The 19,230-nt window shown below is 42.3% G+C and overlaps 1 protein-coding gene across 3 annotated transcripts; it reads right to left on the bottom strand.

Moving 5' to 3' along the window:
• Positions 1-380: 380 nt before the first annotated feature.
• Positions 381-16,171, bottom strand: PCK1 (phosphoenolpyruvate carboxykinase 1). Of its 3 annotated transcripts, none has more exons than XM_061630268.1 (10): positions 15,931-16,171; positions 14,870-15,096; positions 13,233-13,414; positions 10,681-10,884; positions 9,758-9,945; positions 8,312-8,479; positions 6,395-6,614; positions 6,150-6,281; positions 4,771-4,866; positions 381-2,405 (listed from the first exon to the last, which is right to left on the bottom strand). In XM_061630268.1, the coding sequence occupies exons 1-10, from the start codon at positions 16,042-16,044 to the stop codon at positions 1,951-1,953; spliced, it is 1,986 nt and encodes a 661-aa protein (XP_061486252.1). In that variant the 5' UTR covers positions 16,045-16,171; the 3' UTR covers positions 381-1,950. The 3 variants fall into 3 exon arrangements, with proteins under 3 accessions (XP_061486252.1, XP_061486253.1, XP_061486255.1); XM_061630269.1 differs by having other exon boundaries at positions 14,870-15,171; positions 15,931-16,017; XM_061630271.1 differs by having other exon boundaries at positions 14,870-15,101; positions 15,931-16,011.
• Positions 16,172-19,230: the final 3,059 nt, after the last annotated feature.

The raw sequence follows: 19,230 nt of genomic DNA on the forward strand, positions 1-19,230 counted from the left end.
CAGGAGCAATTTAAGAATAGGACCCTCCGAAAAATTCAGTGAATAAAGCAGGGCAAATGCACAACAAAAGCCTCATCTTGAAGAGCCACAAAAATCTGCTCACTCAAGACTTTCCCTGACTGAGGGTAGACTTTTCATGATCACAATCACCCCATAATTACTTAAGTGATCCTGAAAAAGCACCCTAGATAGTAAATTGATCCTTGAAGAATTAAATATTAGAACTTTGTATTATCAGTTAGAGTTAGACTCCACCTCTTGGACTTTCCTTTGCTCTTCTTTTCAGTTTCAGCTGTCTACCCAGTGGGCAATAAAGAAGCATGTTTGTTTGCCCGCAGTAAGAGTTAAGAGTTTGTTTATTCCACAGTTATTATGAGTACAGCAGTATTAGGTACTTATTGCTAAAGGGTGAAATAAAGCAATAACTTAAAGTAATCTGGAAAAAAATGCTACCCTTTACCCTAAAGCATTCACTATCCTCAAAATCTAGTGACTATTTTTCCTTCTTTTTCTTGAGTACTTGATAGCAAAGAATGAAAACAGCCCTAGAGGAATAGATTGCTGTGTACATTTCAGTTAGCTAGCTCGCTAGCTGGATACCCAGGGTGTCACTCAGGCCTAATTTCGGATTTTTCCAATATGTGATCTCAGCATGTGGCATTTTCAGGGTTTCTGGGCAGAAAAATCAATCCAGCAACCAGTAAAAAAAATTTCCAATTGCATTCTACAATTACTTTCCAATTTCTTAGTGCATTCTTTATATAGCATCCAGCTAAAATATTTTTCCCTTGATTGTCCAACAGGAAGGAAAACCTAAAGACAAGGAACAAGACTAGAAGGAAGGACTCTCATGGAGGAGACACTATAGCATACACCCTATAGTATTTATTTTCTCTTTGCCCTTCTCTAAGCTTATAGTATGACAAATTTGTTTTTCAAGTGGAATCTAAAATTGAGATACCTAATGTAGCATCAATCCAAGCTCAGGAGCTCACTGTCTTTACCAAAGCAGTTCAGTTCATGAAGAATTAGAACACAAGGTTGACCACAGGTGAAAGGGGACCATAGCTATAGGCAAAGTCAAGCTTTTGTATTTGGTATTCCTGGGGATCTCTCAAAAAAGGATGAGACAACTCAACAGATTAACCTTCATTCATGTAAGTTAACACACTCTGGATGGAGAAGAACTGAGGGGGAAGGTCACTGCTTTCCCCTTCCCCTGGCCTTCACATCCTCTCCACCAGTGTGTGTGGGGGGATTGGCTGGCACTATGTGCATCTACCCCCCCCCCAGTGTCCCACCTAGAAATGTGGCTGTCCCACCTAACAAAGAAGCTACGGGGCTGACACAGTTGTTCAAGCAATGTTCCTTAATATAATGCATTTTGTATGGGGTTTTTCCGCTAATATATTCATTTTTATGTATACTTTCTCCTAATATATGCATTTTTGTACACATGACTTGCTGGACAACTGCATTACAAAATCCAGGTATGTGTGTATTTCGAAGGTGGCTGCATTTTGTTTCTCATATTGTTTCAGAAATTGTGAATTTGGTAAGATTTGTCTTTAAATACAAACTGAGTCGAATTTCACCCCCTTCCCTACAATCACACACAGAGAAAGGAAGGAAAGTGAATGAAACAACTCACACATCAAATATTGCTATATGCCAGGAGAACTCCAGATATTATAGGGTAGCTTTCTTGTCATGTGACTGCAGTATTGGTGGAAGCAAGCTCATCAGATGATAACCCTGATGACCATGGCTTCATTAGCTTATCACATGATACTGCATAAGCTAGAGAGCAACTTTTGTCATTTGGCTGATAAATTGTTCAGGCCATAGTTCTCTGCCTGCTGATCCATTTTTATGCTTCCAGAGATTGTCATTAGAAAAGAGAGTGTTTATTTCATTTTTTCCCCAAGGTACAAATATGGTTTTGGTTAATTATATCTGCTTTATTCTCTGCTCCAGTGCAAGAAGCTCTCTTTCCATCTCATAGGGAAGGTCAGCATTTACTTGCTCTTCAAAATACTTCTTGATTTCTTCCACCTCCTTTTCCCAGAAATCTTTGGAAAGGTCACACAGTTCCTGCATATTGACACCTTCCAAGCCTTTCAAGTTCAAGCCTGTGTTACTGGGAACATAGCCGATGGCCGTAGACTGTGCACAGTCCTCTCCCCGGATTCGGTTGAACATCCATTCCAGCACACGGCAGTTCTCGCCAAAGCCAGGCCACAGGAATCTTCCTTGCTTGTCTTTCCGGAACCAGTTGACATGGAAAATCTTTGGCAGTTTTGCAGCAGGCCGATGTGCCATGCTGAGCCAGTGTAAGAGGTATTGGCCAAAGTTGTAGCCAAAGAAAGGTCTCATGGCAAAGGGATCGTGCATGACGATCTTGCCTACAGAGAAAGAAAAAGGAACATATTATACGGGGGACTCACCTGCACCATTGTTTCCACAATCAACTGGGGAAGGGTCATCATGGCTTAGTGGTACAGCATGTGCTTTGCATGCAGAAGGTCCCAGGATCAATCCCAGACATGTTTAGGTAAGCCTGTCTGAAACCCTGGAAAGCTGGTGCCAGCCAGTGTAGATCATTGTTCTTCAAACGTGGGTCCTCAGATGTTCTTGGACTACAGCTCCCATCATCTCCAGCCAACTTAGCCACTGGTCAAGGGATCATGGGAGTTGTAGTCCAACAACATCTTGAGATCCAAAGATTAAGAACAGTGGTGTAGACAATACTGAGCTAGATAGATCAATTGTTTGACTCAGTGTAGGTCAGCTTCCCATACAGATTTTCCTGCACTTGAAATGATGCAGCCAAAGCTCTGCTCTTGACACCAGATCTCATAGCAGTCAAAGTATAAGCAACTCTGAAGCTGCACTGGCTGAGGCAGATGGGAGCTGTACATCAAAAAAACCTGGAGGACTCCAGGTTGGCAAAGGCTGATGCTCCTCCCTCTAATAAATTACTTCTCGTGATTTAAACATAAGACTACTATTGTTCGGAGGATAACATAGTCGTTCCTCTTGATGTAGAGGTTCAGTCCACGAGCTACACCAGTTGTGGCTCTGCAGCATGGCCAGCCTTGCCAAACATAAACAAAGCTGGGATGGAAGTCACATGGCGCTGCCAATGAGCTGGCATCCTGGCACACCTTGGACTACCCAGGCAGAGCAGAGAAGATGAACAATAACAGAAGTGCATTGGGTGGGTGACTGCAGAACAAACCTGACACCCGAAAAAAAGCCACCATCATACTCCAAATGAATGTCCATGTAAATGTGACCATAGCTGTCCAATATGGTAGCCTGAGCCAGCCTTAGCTGAACTGCCATCTAGCACACGCAAAAAAAGCAGCCGCAAATGACATGATTCCCTTCTGTGCTCACTCAGACTGTGGGCAACGGGGGTCCTGGGACTGTTGCCAGACCAGGGCTATGCCCTTTGAGGCTTTGCATTAGGCCTCCATAAAGGCAGAACCCCACAATATTGCATCTGCTTAATTCCAGCTGAAATCAATAACAATTAAAAATATAGTCAAGTACTTTAATGGGTCTGGTACATTGTTAGCTTTGCCTAGATTGGACCAACTCTCTCTCTCTCTCTCTCTCTCCCCTCCCCCCCCCAAGCTGGTCTGGATTAATGATGGGATCTGGTGGCCAGTGCCATTTTGAAACCATTCTGTCAGCCTAACAGGCTGGTATCGATTCAAATTCATTCTTTGTCTGCAAGCCATTGCTTTTACCAATCTAGGGTTTTTTTCCTCTCGAAAAAATATTTATATTAATATAAATATTTTAAAGGAAATATCAATATTTTGAGAGATATTGGTATTTTGAAATGAAATATTGATAACTTGAAGGAAATACTAATAAAAATATTGACATTGATATAAATATTTTAGACACTTAAAAAAAACGATTTCTAGAAATAGCTGCGGAAAATCACTACATAAAAATCTGATCCTCAAAGATAGTGAATAAGTGAATTATTGGAAAAATCTGTACCAAATCCGAATTGGGCAAAATTCTGGCCCATCCCTAGTCTGGATACACCCTGAGCTTCTGGGCTGGTTCATGCATCAAGTTTTCAGCACTAAATAGCTTCTATGCATCCAAATAACATATGATAATATATCCAAATGATAAAATAATATAGAATGTTATTTTAGTTGTCTGATCAAGAGATTGTTTTGCCAGAGGGCCACTATGAAAAATTTGTGTGTGTGTGTGTTTATGTGTTTTATTTATTTATTGCATTTGTATACCACCCCATAGCCTAAGTTCTCTGGGCGGTTTACAACAATTAAAAACATTAAAAACAAATATATAAATTTAAAAACACATTTTTTAAAAAGCAATTAACACCTCAGCCCTCATTTGCATAAATACCTGCCAGCAAGACTCATTACCATATTTGATGCTCTCTCCAAACCCTTTTGCCTATTCGTTAAAACTGTCAGAGAGCCAAGTTTGTCCCATTGGCTGTCAGTTGCTAACTTGGTTCTCAGAAACACCACAAAGAATCCACTCCATTAAGTCTCCCCCACCGAATAAGTGAACTGTAAATATTTCCAGTCCTTGAGATCACACAGTATTTTCACTAGCCATAATTACTCATAGTAGTTGTTACACTGCCAGAAATATATTTACATTAAGAAAGAACGAAAATAAGTTCCGGTGACTGTCAGCCATTTCCAAGTGAAAATAATGAGATGTGTTATTTAAATGCAAAGGCATTATTGTAGTCTGACTTACCTTTATGTTCAGCAGCAGCTGTTGCTTCTGATCTCATTGTTGCACCTATGAATACTCCATGCTGCCAGTTAAAGGCCTCGTAGACCAGAGGCACACCTGGAGAAAACAGCACAGCCACAATATTTAAAAGTTGATGGTGCTCCACATAATGGAGTTTGCTGATTTAAAACACTGCAGGGGCAGGCATGCAGCCAGCATTTTAAAGTTTGGGATTACAGCATATCCTTCCTCCTGGTGGATTATCTAATCTATTCAGACCTCAAACGGTTCAGTAAAGAGGGTGGGCTATCTCAAGGAACAAGGAGTCAGGGAAGGAGATTTAGATTAGTAATGTCCTCTGCCTCTTTAAAGCTATTGCTGAGCAGTAATGGAAGTGGGAGGAGGGTCCAGTGGTGGCGGATAGTAAGTACATGCCACTTTCTTCAGTTTCCGCTCACCAGTGGCCTACAGAGGCTGTATGGGCTCACCACATGGACACCCAACACATGGACAGCAACTCAGGCCAGAACCAGACATTACTCTGAACTAGGGGGCGAGGCAGAAATTTGGTTCGGTTCACATTTTCATGCATATCTACCTAATTCACAATTCCAGAAACAATCAAAGTGCACCTTTCTTTTTGAGATTCACACTTCTCAGATGCAGGACAGGTGGAACTGGCTTGGGGGAAAGGACCTGTGCTGGGCCTAATTAGACCCATGGGCCAGAGGTTCCCCACCGTTGATCTAGTAAAATTAATTAGTTATAGGCTGTATTTTACACCTTCATCCAATGTCCAGAACAATCACACTAACAGTTTTTGGGGTGTATTTTCTACCCCAATTAGATTTCCAATGTACGGTGAGCTGATATCTTGACCCCAGATAGCATTTGTGTCTGTGGTGGCAGAAGAAGTGTGTTTGACAACACCCAAACCCTCAGAGCCAGAAAACCTTTATGCAGAAGAGGTAGAAAGTTTCCATGCATTTGACTCCAGTGTTCCTTGTTGGCCTGTCCCTGACCATTTTTGTATGAAAAAACAAAGGGGTGTTTTTAATACCCCAATCTGCTAACATTGGCTGGGACACTTTATGCCCCAGGTGTTCTTTTGTTTCCAGAAGGAAAACAGTAAGTTGCAACTGGCTGAAATTTGGTGACATTGTACAGGTTGGCAATTTGTGACAATGTCCTCAAAAGACTACCCTGTAGGTTTACTTATTTGTAAATTGAACAATGTAAATTGCACCATGGGTAGGTTTCTGCCCCACAAAACTGGATGAAATGAGGTGGTTGGGAGTATTTTTCATTTGTTTTTTATCTTTGTATGATGAATGGAAGGGCTATGTAAATGCAGTAAATAAATACATAAGTTAGAATAGATGGCCCTCTTTTGATCTTACCTTCAGGTCTTCGTCCTCCAAATATGATACCCTCAACTGGCACTCCTTCTGAAGTCTCCCAGGCAGGATCAATAATTGGGCACTGGGTTGCAGGAGTGCAGAACCGGGAATTGGGGTGAGCACAAGGTTCCCCTGTATAAATATAATAGTAGGTAGATACTTTACGGTGGCCTCATTCTGGCACTGAAAACACAATGACAATAAAGGAAAGAGAGAGAGTAGGCCTTAACCACAGTTATTCATACCGTTCTTGGCAGTCCATTCCTTGTTTTTCCATGACATGAGTGTCACTCCAGGTGCAAGCTGTTTATCAATGCCTTCCCAATATACGCCTCCATCACTGGTTTCTCCCACATTGGTGAAGATGGTATTCTTCTGTATGGCCTTCATAGCATTAGGGTTTGTTTTCACTGATGTCCCAGGAGCAACTCCAAAAAAGCCATTCTCTGGATTGATAGCTCTTAAGTTACCTAAGGGTTTTTAGAAGTGACTTGAGCTTCAGATGTCATCTCTCTGCTGTCTAGGATTTAGGGGCCCTCCCTATTCCAATTACTCCCCCAACCCCAACACATGCTCATTCTCCACCACTTAGCAAGGAGTCCTTTCCAAATCCTTAATATAACTCTTCCACTCCTTCACACACAAATACTAGCTTTGCACTTCTCAACTTTGGGTTGCTGATGATTCCCATCCAGTCATGCCAAAATCACACATGCATTTTAATTAATTGATTGTTTAATTCTATTTATATCCCCCCTTCCTCCCAGTAGGATCCCAGGGCAGCAAAAGTGCTTTGACTATTCCTCACTCGGGATCCTTCCCTGCTTCAATTACTGCACATTACATGGATGCATAAGATGTGATATTCCCACTTTAAATGTCACCACTCTGCTTCCAGTGAGTGCAGGAGAAGATGTTCTCCCATCTGCTTGTCTAGAATGTGGCTAGACTTGGATGTAGTCTCAAAAGTATCTTTCAAGCATACCTCCCTCGCCATGTCTTTTATTGCACTCTTCCCCTCGCTCTCCAGAAAAATTCACAAAATTAGGAGAACGCCTTATCCAATGCCTTGTCAGTTTCTTTTTCTAACATTTAAGCATTCCTCTGCTAGTGCACATACATGTTTTATTGGAGGGTAAAAAAAAAACAATCACTCACTTTCCTCATCCTGGAGCCGCAGCAGAAAAGGTGACAGGGAAAGAGTCTGACCTTTTCCCAGCAATGGTGAAATTAACAAACCTTTCCCCAATCTTGTCAGTTTCACCAGAGAGCCTTGAAGGAACTCTGCATCAGTAAAACTGACAAGGCTTCCCACACGCTGGCAATTCCGTATGGAGGGTTTTAAAATATACAAACAAGCCATTCCCCAAAGTGCACAGTTCTACTGAAAAATTGATGGGTAGAAGACTAAAAATACATTTCAGACAGAACATCTGATAACATCAGATCCAGGTACCAAATAAATGCAGGAAGTTTAAAATACAGTTGTAAGTCCACCTTTCTGAATGGCCATCAAATGGGTTAAAAACCCAATGCAAAGATATTTAAAACTGCCTTTCTCATTTTCAGACATGCACTCCAAAGCAGGAGAGGGAGAGAAAGAGAAACTCAAAACCGAAGTACTTTAAGTACCATGTATGAAATCTGTCTCAGAAACAAACTGGAGCAAGAACTTCTACTACCAGAGGATGGAAACTAGAGAAGATCTCCATCACCTGACACTAGAATTTCTTTAGAGCAAATAGTCTCTCGCAGTCTATTCACACAAACATTATCAGTCTATTTTCTGATTCAATGATGTCATCTTCACTGCACTCCACCACATGGTGAACCAAGTATGTGATTATTTCAACATGCCTCCAAATTGTGGCCAATACATATTTGATCAATTCCCTTTAGGAAGTTTTATGAGGTTATGCTAACACATGGCATGGAAACCTGTTTAAAGATCACAAGGATGGTTGACTATAGTGAAGTCAGGTTGAAGTCCAACAGCAAGAAACTGAAGGACCTGTTCAGTACCAGAAGGAACAAAGAAACTATCCCCATCATCGAAGCTTAATTATTGACTAAACTGCTGGCTTCATCCCCACGCTATTGAAGTCAGACAGCTCTGGAACACCAACTTCCCTGGCAAAATCCCCGGTTGAATGCTTAAAGAGGTTACCTTGGTCATCGAATTTCATCCAAGCAATATCATCCCCAACACACTCAATTTTCCACCCTGGCAGAGTTGGATTCATCATGGCCAAGTTGGTTTTCCCGCATGCACTAGGGAAGGCGGCAGCAAAATATTTCTTTTCACCTTCTGGATTTGTGATACCCAAGATCTATTGCAGGAGAAAAAGCCCACTCTCTTAAGAAGTGCCATGCAGCATACCATAACAACATTAAGACGTGCAAGACAGTTACTCTGAGCCACTGTGGAACTTTTCCAAACTGAAGAGTGAAACTACCACTGAAAGTATGAAAAATCCCAGAAGATATTTAAAAAGAGTGCATAAATTGTAACCTCTGCAGAATATGGATTTCTCAACCCGTTTAGGTATTTATTATCTTTCTACTCTGCCATTTCTTCAAGGAGCTCAGGGCAGTACCAATGCTCTCCACTCATTGGTCTTCACAACAACCTTGTGGTGCAAATTCAGGCTGAGAGAATGATTAGCCCACTGACTGAATGGGGATTTTGAACCTGTCAGCACTCCAGTCACTCTACACAAGAATTCTGAATTTAGATTTATTACTGCTACTACTACATAGGCCCCGATCTAGTGCCAATATGAGCAGAGCAAGAGCAGGGAGTTGGACTTGATGGCCTTATAGGCTCCTTCCAACTCTACTATTCTATGATTCTATAATCACTTTGTAAGAATCTCTATGGGATTCAACAGAGGCCCATTTCCCTCCTCCCCGTATGATTTGCATGGGAACACATATGCTGAGTTGGGGACTAGGGAAAACCAGGGCAGTTATGATCTTTTGTACATAGGCTGTGAGCACACTAGTCGCCTACAGCAAAGCATTTTCATTAGCAATACCTGGAGGGGCAATGGGTTGATCTGCCAATCAGTAGCGAAATTTGTTTGAAGCTGATTTTTTTTTTCAAAAAAAAGCACTCCAGCTGATCCCACCAGATTTTACAGTAAAAAAAGTGGGGTTTGACTAGCGTTGTGTGACCCCATTTTCAGAAAGGAGAGGTGGAGACACATTGGAACCAGCAGAACAGTAAGCATGTCTCTACCCATAGGCAGCGCACCTAAGCTGATACTAGATTGGGGCCTCGGTGATTATATGGTGCTTTCATGAAGAATCCCCACAGAGCTTAATAGATCACATTTCTCAAAAGTTATTTCAAAAGCTTGAGACTAGCCAGTGTGATTATCGCCATTTAACAGATGGAGAACTGAGACTGACTTGCCAAATGTCACCAAGTAACAAATCTCACGGCTGAGCTGTGATTTTTTTATCTGTGGGCTTCCCAGCCCAGTGCCTCAAGCTCTTACTTGTCAGTATCCTTCTTTGGATCTTGTGTTCACTGCTGGTTATTGTTCCTTCAATTGCAACAACAACAGCAATTAAAATAATCCATTTATGAAAACTTTTCCTACCAGCATGTGCTCAGCAAGCCAGCCCTCTTCCTTGGCAATTCTACTGGCAATTCTGAGAGCAAAGCACTTCTTTCCCAGAAGGGAGTTTCCCCCATAACCACTTCCAAAGGAAATTATCTCTCTGTGATCAGGGATGTGAGCAATCAGAGTCAAATCTGGGTTGCATGGCCAGTTATTTACCAGAGGCTCTACAAAACATAAAGCAAAACTCATTATTTCTTGGATAAAAGTGCAATCTTCTTATTTAGCATCCATCGTTTTAAAACTGGACAACATCCATATTTATTTTGTTTGGTATGTTAAAGCTAAACTTCAATACTTGTTTTCCATCACTAGGTGTCACTGTAGTGCTATTTGCACAGCTAACAGCAGTAATATCAGCAACTTTGAAAACAGTTATAGTGGTGTGAAAAAGTATTTGCCCCATCTGATTTTCTGCATTGTTTCATATTTCTTAACTTTCTTTAATAAATAAATGAAATATTAAAATTTTGTGTTGTTTGTTTACTCAGGTTCCCTTTTCTCTGATATTAGGTTTTGGTTCAAGATCTGGTAACATTCAGCGCCAGAAATATGCAACAATGCAGAAAACCAGACAGGGTGCAAATACTTTTTCACTGCACTGTAATTCTTTATATGTTCTCTGAGACAGATAGGTATCTCCATTTCTGTGAGACCAGATTGCACTTAATTTGCAGAAGCAAGATCAACAGCATGAGTGGACCTTAAAAACCCCAGCTCCTCCAAACCATCTGCATTGAGCAATTTATAGTCCATTGTTTCATGAGAAAGCAACCCAAAGCTAGCATTTCTTATTCAAATGGACACTTGGCAACTCTATACAGTAAAGCACCCAGAATATTGTGCTAGGAAAATAAAATAATAAAATAAAAGTTATGCACTTTGCCCTGAGAGTTGCTTACTTTTTAATGGCAAAGGACACCCAACTGAATGGAGGCACTTCACAAATTCCCCATTGCCAAGGGCTTCTAGAACAGACGTTCCCATTCGAGTCATAATCCTCATGCTGGCCACCACATAAGGAGAATCTGTCAGTTCAATCCCAAACTTGGATAAAGGGGAACCAATTGGCCCCATGCTGAACGGAATGACATACATGGTGCGCCCTGCAAAAAATTACAGAGCAGGCATTTAAAAACCAACAACAACACCGTAAACGTATGCTGAGACTCTATACCTTACATCTCTTACCATCCTAAAAGTAACTGATTACTTTTACGATCTTGTTTGTTTTACAACCTTGTTTGCCATCCTGAGACTATAGCACATAAGTTTGGATAAACAGATAAGTTATATAACAGATAAGTTATAGAGAGAGCCAGTGTGGTGTAAAGGTGTTGGACTATGACCTGGGAGACCAGGGTTCGAATCCCCACACAGCCGTGAAGCTCACTGGGTGACTTTGGGCCAGTCACTGCCTCTCTGGTAAACCCCCTCTGAATACCGCTTACCATGAAAACCCTATTCATGCAGTTGCTGTACGTCGGGATTGACTTGAAGGCAGTCCACATATAGCAGGGATCCCCAAATTGTGGTGTGGGAGTCACAGATGGGTCCTGGCAAGTTCAAATAGCATCTCTGGGTAGTTCAGGAAAACAAGTTGGTGGGGAGGAAGGGGATTGGACAGCATTGCTCATGTGGGTTCCCAAATGAGTTGGATCCATCCCTCAGCTGTGCCTGCAGCAAGCTCCCTTTCTGGCAGTAACCTCCACAATGGGAAGCCAAGTGAGCAACACTGCTCCACTTCACTGGCTGCTACTGAACAGAATTAACATATTGTGCCTATATCTCCTCCATGCCACCTATGCTTCAGATGCTAGTTTTAAAAAACAAATTAAATAAATTCTAGCTGCACCCAACCACCAAGGCTGAAGGCAGACATTTCCCCCCCAGAGAGTTGAAGGCATGATGGAGGTGTAATTGCCAATGGTGTGAACTCCCACCCCACTGTTCACAGGATTTGCAGGGGGTTGCTGTGCCAGAGGCAACTACAAGACCACGTTAACTAATGTGTACACCACTTGAAGCTATGTGCCACTTTTGTACCATGAACAGGAATCAGCTGCCCTTTTATTCTAAGGTTGCTTCCAAACAACCTGTTGATAGAGCATTCATCCAGATTTGTTTACAGGGAAGTTATGCAACATTACACCAAGCAATCATTACCCCACACTTTCCACTGCATTTTCCCGTCAAGAGAGTTTATTGTGCAAGAGCACCAAATCAACTTTAATTGCACAACCTGAATTTGCCGATATGCAATTGAACCCCACCTGAAAATGGCAACAGTCTAGAAATGCCCTAACAGTGAAAACTAGTGCTGTCCTGAAAATTGCTCCCACATATTTTTCTGACCACTCTCAATCAATTAATTAGAAAAGAAACTGCATTCAATCAAGGGGGAGGGATTTTGGTGAAATTCTCTAGGTGGGATGGGATGTTGCACTTACCTTACTTTTGAGATGGTCAGACAATGCTTGTGTCAGTGCCCTTTCTTTCAGTCTGGAAATCATCTTTCTGGTAGTCTGTACTCTGCAGCCTTCCCTGGTGTCCAGGAAAGCCTAGCTAAGGACATCATGGGGTTTCAGAAGTACAGGTTAGGAAGGCTGCAGATCACGAGAATGAGCGACCACACGAGAATGGGCCTTTTCGGTGGTAGCCCCCGTTTGTGGAATGCTCTCCCCGGGGAGACAGGCCTGGTGCCATCCTAGGCAGTCTTTAGGCACTAGGCTAAGCCTTTTCTATTCACCCAGGCCTTCGGTTGATGCTGCCTCCTACATTGGTGCTCATTTATTTATTTATTGCATTTATCTCCCACCTTTTCTGCAAGGAGCTCAAGGTGGTGTACATGATTCTCCTCCTCCTCCTCATTTAATCCCCACAACAACCCTGTGAAGTAGGTTAGGCTGAGGCAGTGGCTGGCCCAAGGTCACCAAGTGAGCTTCATGGCTGAGTGGGGACTCGAACTCTGCTCCCTAGTCTGACACTCTAACCACTACACCACACTGGCTCATCTTTTAGCGGGGTGGGTAGGACCTAGTCCTTGTCAACATAATGCTGCATGAGCTTTTTATGGATTTTCTATTATTGTTTTTATTTTTTTCTGGTTTTAAATTGCTTTTATGTACTGTATTTTATTTTGTCAAGTCACTCTGAGACTTTTTTATTGTATAAAGTGACTGATAAATGAAATAAATCATCATCATCTTCATCACCCAGGGACGATTGTACAGTGGAAGAGGGCACTCACTCAAAGCAGCCCTCAGCCACTTCGTAAGTAATTAAATGTGAACTTTACTAAAACTAAAATATAAAAGCATTTCTCAAGCATGCTGAGAAAGAGGCAAGAAAAGAAATCAGCCTCTTTTGCATGGGACGAAGATAATCTAAACACAAGGGCAATATTTGGCACAACAGTAGCGAAAACTCTTTTTTGCACCATGTATCTACGTACCTTTCATGCACCCTGGGAATCGGACACTGAAAGCTTTCTCAAAGTCCTCTTCTGACATCCAGCGTCCCAGCTGGCTTACTCCACTCTGTGGGATCGGGATGGTGTCTCGTTGCTCCTGAGTGACAATGACAGTTTTGCTTTCAATTCTGGCCACATCCCTTGGATCTGTACAAGCCAGCCAGCTGCAGAGACAAGTAGCAGGACATTGACACTTCAGTCATTTCGGAAGCAATCCTAACTCCCACCTCCACCCCATCTGGTCGGGCTTCATTGATTGGCGGAGCCAGCACCTCGTCTGCAGCCCTGCTGTGCATGACAGCCAGAGCAAAAGGTGGGGGCAAGTAAATCACTGTGTCAACTTGCCCCCCTGAAAGCCCTGAAACAGGGCTTTACAGTGGCACTCCTGCCTGCATGCAATGGGCAGCAGGTGGATAGGTGAGCTCAGTCTCCTCCCAATCCAACCTCCCACCCCATGAGCCTGGCACAAAGAGGCTTGGATTGCTCTGCCAGGTATTAAAAATGACAAGAATCCAATACGATTCTAGCACAATGTGTTTTTGGATTGTGAAAGGAGTATTATATACACATACAATGCATTATTTACACACATAGGAACATAGGAAGTTGCCTTATGTTGAGTCGGACCCATTGGCCCATCTAGCTCAATACTATCTACACTGACTGGCAGCAGCTCTCCAGGGTTTCAGGCAAAGTGTCTCTCCCAGCCCTATCTGGAGATGCCAGGGATTGAACCGGGGACCTTCTGCATACAAGGCAGGTGCTCAATCACAGAGCTATGGCCCTTCCTCCATGCACATGCATACACTTGCCCCTCCCTTTAGATCAGGGTGGGGACGCTGTGACCCACCAAATGCTAATGGACTACAATTCCCTTCAACCCTAACCACTGGCCATGCTGGCAGAGGCTGATGAGCATTGGAGTCCAACAACATCTGGAGGGCCATTGACCCCCTAGCGTGCTTTAGATGGAGGGTATGAGCTGTGCCACACTTCCCACAAGCTCTCCCATTCCATACAGTCTCCAGCTATTTTTCTAAACATTAGGCCCCATTTAGGAAACATCTGATGGCCATCCTAGGCCACTAACTAGTGTCATCTGCCTAACAGAAAGAATTGGTTAGGCTGGACCAGTGTTCTGAAATATCGAGCATGACACTATAATAAAATAGAAAGCAGGGACATTAAGCTGAAGTTAACACACCCCAGGCTTAAGGCAGACCAAACAGCAACTGTTCAGTGGATCGCATGCTAGGTTTCACTCACTCCCACTAGACTTGTGTGTGCACATCCATGTCAGCTTGTTGTTGTTATGTGCCTCCAAGTCGACTATGACTCATGGTGACCCTATGAATCGGTGACCTCCAATAGCATCTGTTATAAACCACCCTGTTCAGATCTTGTAAGTTCAAGTCTGTGGCTTCCTTTATGAAATCAATCCATCTCTTGTTTGGCCTTCCTCTTTTTCTATTCCCCTCTGTTTTTCCCAGCAGCATTGTCTTTTCTAGTAAATCACATCTTCCCATTATGTGTCCAAAGTATGATAACCTCAGTTTCATCATTTTAGCTTCTACTGATAGTTTTGGTTTAATTTGTTCTAACACCCAGTTATCACTTACCAGTTCTTATATTTGCTGAGCTTCTTAATCATGCCTTGCTCTACCATGAGCTCCAAGATTTGTTTGTTCTCATTCTCCGAGCCATCACAGATGTGGATGGCCTCAGGCTGGCACAGCTGAGCACTGCTTTCAATGAAGTCCCTCACCTCTGGTGCCAAACTCTTCAGGTCCCCTTGGATGATCTTTGGGGTGACGCTCCTCTGTGTCTGCAGCTGGGGTGCCATTGCCTATTCTTTGCAGTAAGGAGTGTTGGGGTATATGGTCAGTTATATGAATTGCAAGCTGGAAGCTGGAATTGCAAGCTGGAAGATAACATGTTTGCATACCGGTTGGAAAGCTTACTTTAAGATACTGTACTTCCAGTGGTAGATCTATAGGAAGCTGCCCTATCAATGATTTAGAGATGGGTGAATCATGTCTTGGGATCTCATTTTTCCAATCTTAAGCTCAGTTCTTCACATTTCTACATCAGTTTGAATTTTTTAAAAAGAAAAAGTCCTCATGATCATTCATCAGCATTTTAGTGCAAATGTCTCATAATACACATATTTTATATGCAATTTCCCCTAATATACACAATTTTGCAAAGCAATTTTCCCGAATACAATGCATGGTATTTTCACTAACATGTGCATTTTTGTGCATACTTTATCTAGTATATGCACTTTTGTACACATTGCGTAGTTTACTTGGCTGGAGAACTGCATTGCAAAATTTGTGTGAATTTCAAAGGATGGCTATGTTTCAGAAATTGCAAATTTGTTGAGTTCACCTTTAAATAAGAATTGAAAATTTCTTCCCCCACCCCTACACTGAACTGAGTCAGACCATTGGTCCATCTACTGTTGTATGTCTATGCTGACTGGCAAAGACCCTCCCTGTAGATGCAAGGACTGAACCTGGAACCTTTTGAATGCAAAACATGTGCTCTTCTGCTTAGCTACAGCCCTTCCCCATATGATGCAAAAGCACCTATCATGAGATAATGAAACAAGAGGTTATTATGTAGAACTGAAAGTGCTTATATCAAAATAAGAAATGCATGCAGGTTATATACTTACCCTTCTGGGGCAATCTTTGTATTCAGGTTTGGAGAGGATTTTGCCGGTCCTTTTAAGCAGTAGGTATTGCTTGGTACAAACTCTTCCCAAAACCTCTGGTCTTCCAGAAAGCATCTTCCTTGCTTAAATACTCTTCTTGGCTACAGTCCTTCCTGTTAATCAGGAGATCCAATCCCACCAGCCAGAGGCTTGCCTCCTACGTCACTGTATAAAAACGTGTCTTCTGGCTCCTTGCCAAGGATGGATGTCCTCAAAAACAGCTCGTAGTCCCAAAGAGTTTATCCTTTAACTGGCTCGATTAATGAGTGCTTGCGCATGATTCCAGTGCTTTCAAGCCAGTTTATGCAATATCTTGGCTGGGTCAACCTTTGGCCTAATTCTACCAAAAAAACAGAAAAAGAACTGTAGTCATTTCTCAATACAAGCGAAAGGCTAAGCACACACCCCGGATGGTTGCAGAGGCCAGGACTCAAAGGGCAGCTATGTGTGCAACAGACAGAAAAGCAGGTTTCGTAGTCACAGCAACTGCTTGTTGGCTGTGAACTGGAGGCTCGCCTCAGGCGTATTTACTTGCCTTTGGAAATTTCCCTTGGCATGGGGGAAAAGACCAGGGCTGAATAGCAACTGGAAGGAGAACAAGGGAACAACATTTGCATTTGGTTCACACATACCAGTTCCCACGATATTCCATATGAATGGGAAAGTTTTAATTTGGCTGGGACAGTCAGGTTTGGAAGACCATTATAAAGATGTTCCTGTTTCACAGTCTTTGATTTGCTTTCACTAAGACCGTCTCTTTTATGAAAGGCGGGGGGGGGGGGAACAGGACCAAAAGCGGTAAATTTGGTCTTGAGCCAAAAGTGGATCTCAGATATCAGACGCAGATTCAAGTCCATTCCTCTCTTCCAAGGACAGTTGCAGGTACCCACTTTCCTCCCATTTTTCAGTCATTTTCTAGCTGCCGTGACGAACTGTGGAACTAGAACACTTTCTCCATGTTATGCTGAATGCATCGTACCTACTTCTGACCACCAAATGATTTTGGTGGTGTTTTATTCATTTATATCCCACCTTTTCCCCAAAACTGGAACTCAAGGTGGCTTACAAAAATTAAAACCGATAAAGAGATAAAAACATAGATAAAAACATACAAAAGTTGTTGTTAAAATGTAATTAAACTATCTATAGAATGAAAACCATTTAAAACATATCCATTTCAAAAGCCAAAGAAGAACACCACACCATTAAAAGCCCTTGCCGTCAGTTCCCCAAAGCCTGTCGTAATAAAAAAGTGTTCACCTGCTGGCGGAAGAACAGCAAGGAGGGAGCCTGTCTAACCTCCCTAAGATGGGAGTTCCAGAGCCTTGGAGCAGCCACCAAGACGACCCTGAGAGATGGGCCTTCCCTGAAGATCTTAGAGCTCAAACAGGCTCATATGGGAAAATACAGTCCTTCAGAAAGTCTGGATCCAAGCCGTATAGGGCGTCATAGGTCACAACAGCACTTTGAATTTTGCTTAGAAACAAACCGGTAGCCAGTGGAGCTGTTGTAACAAGGGAGTTATATGTTCTCTATAATCAGTCCCAGTTTACAATCTGCCTGCATTCTTTAAAGGCAGACCCATACGCAGGCATTACAGTAATCCAAATGTAAGTAAGGCATGTGTTCACCGTGACCAAATCAGACTTCTCCAGGAATGGGCGCACTTGGCGCACTAGTTTTAACTGTGCAAATGCACTCCTGGCCACTGCTGAAACCTAAACATCCAGGTTCAATTTAACATGTGCACAGATCCTACATGCAGTCTTTTCTGTCAGAAAGACAAAGTCCTACAGTTGCATATGAGAAGTGCTTGTGTTGTCTGAAGTGTCCAATATACTAGGAAATTTGTAATTGCCACATCTTTGGCTTATTTTATTTTCACTGCTTGATGAACAGTAATAGCCATGGAGTTCATTGTAAAGACAGCAACAAGGAGCCTTGTTTATTCTGCCACAAGCTTAGTTTGTTAGTCTTTAAAGTGCAGCAAGAGCCAAAGACTCTTTGAGTGAGATCCAATGTAGCATGAGTGGGTGCCCACTCATGGAACAGGGTTTCTCCTTCCTCTCTTCCCTGTGGCCACCCTGTGTTGAGGTGGTTGTGTGAAAGTTGGTACAATGTGCAGAACCCAGTGCCAACCAGGTTTTGACACCCAGCTGCAAGAATAATGTTGTGAGTGCCCATAGCTGTGCTGTGTCTGTGAGCTTTGTCAGTTGTGCATTCAGCAGCCTAGCTCTGCTCAAATCCTAGGACAAGATGATGACCAAAGTCAAGACATGTTGGTTGGGGTGGGCAAGTTGCCTCCATGTACTCTGAAGGTAGATTTAAATGGCCATAAGGTTGGGGAGAACCCTTTGATGCCTGAATCTCGCTTTACATGGCCAAAATTTGCAGTTACTCTATAGTTACTCCAGTTTTTTTAAAAAATGTTCATTAACTGGGTGCTGTTCTCTATTGAAGGAGGCAACATTTATGGTGAGGAGAAGACTCCTCATTAAAGAGTACATATTTTGAACTGTTTTACGTAGTCATTCCCAGAGCAGGACCTTCTCTACCTCTTCCAAGGATGCCTCTGTCTACCAGAGAATGCACTGCTTCTTCTCTGCAAAGGAAAACAATGGGGAATTCTGGGACATCCTATTTCTCTAAACACTACCCTCCTTATGAAGAAAACAGTGGGGAATCTACTCTTGCTAGGGATGGTCTATTTTGTCTATTTGGGTTTTCTCAGTTTCTCATTTTTCCAGTTTTAATGTCAGTTCTCAACATTTCCATATCAGTTTGTGTTTTTTTAAATTCATCAGCAGATTCCTCCTGATAAACACATTGATATGCAATTTTGCCTAATATAAACATTTTTGCAAAGCGATTTCCCCTAATGTATTTAATGTTATTTCTACTAATATATGCATTTATATGTACACTTTACCCTAGTATATGCATTTTTGTACACAATACTTGGCTGGAGAACTGCATTGCAAAATTCAGAGAAGTGCAAATTTCCAAGGACAGCTGGGTTGCGGTTCATGCATTGTTTCACAAAATGCTGATTAAATATGAACTGAACTGAATGTCTCCCCCGCCTCTACAGGTCTTGGACATTAGAAGTCATGGATAACAGGGAAGCAAGAGACTTCCTCTTTAAAAGCCTCTACAGAAGTATCTAATTTGACTTGCCTCTGTTCATGTGAACATAGCCTGGGACCAATTTTATAGGATTCAGTTGGAAGTCAGGGAACAGGTGCCAAACAAATGATCCAA

This window comes from Rhineura floridana, chromosome 6, assembly GCF_030035675.1.
Source record: "Rhineura floridana isolate rRhiFlo1 chromosome 6, rRhiFlo1.hap2, whole genome shotgun sequence".
Classification (NCBI taxonomy): domain Eukaryota; kingdom Metazoa; phylum Chordata; class Lepidosauria; order Squamata; family Rhineuridae; genus Rhineura; species Rhineura floridana.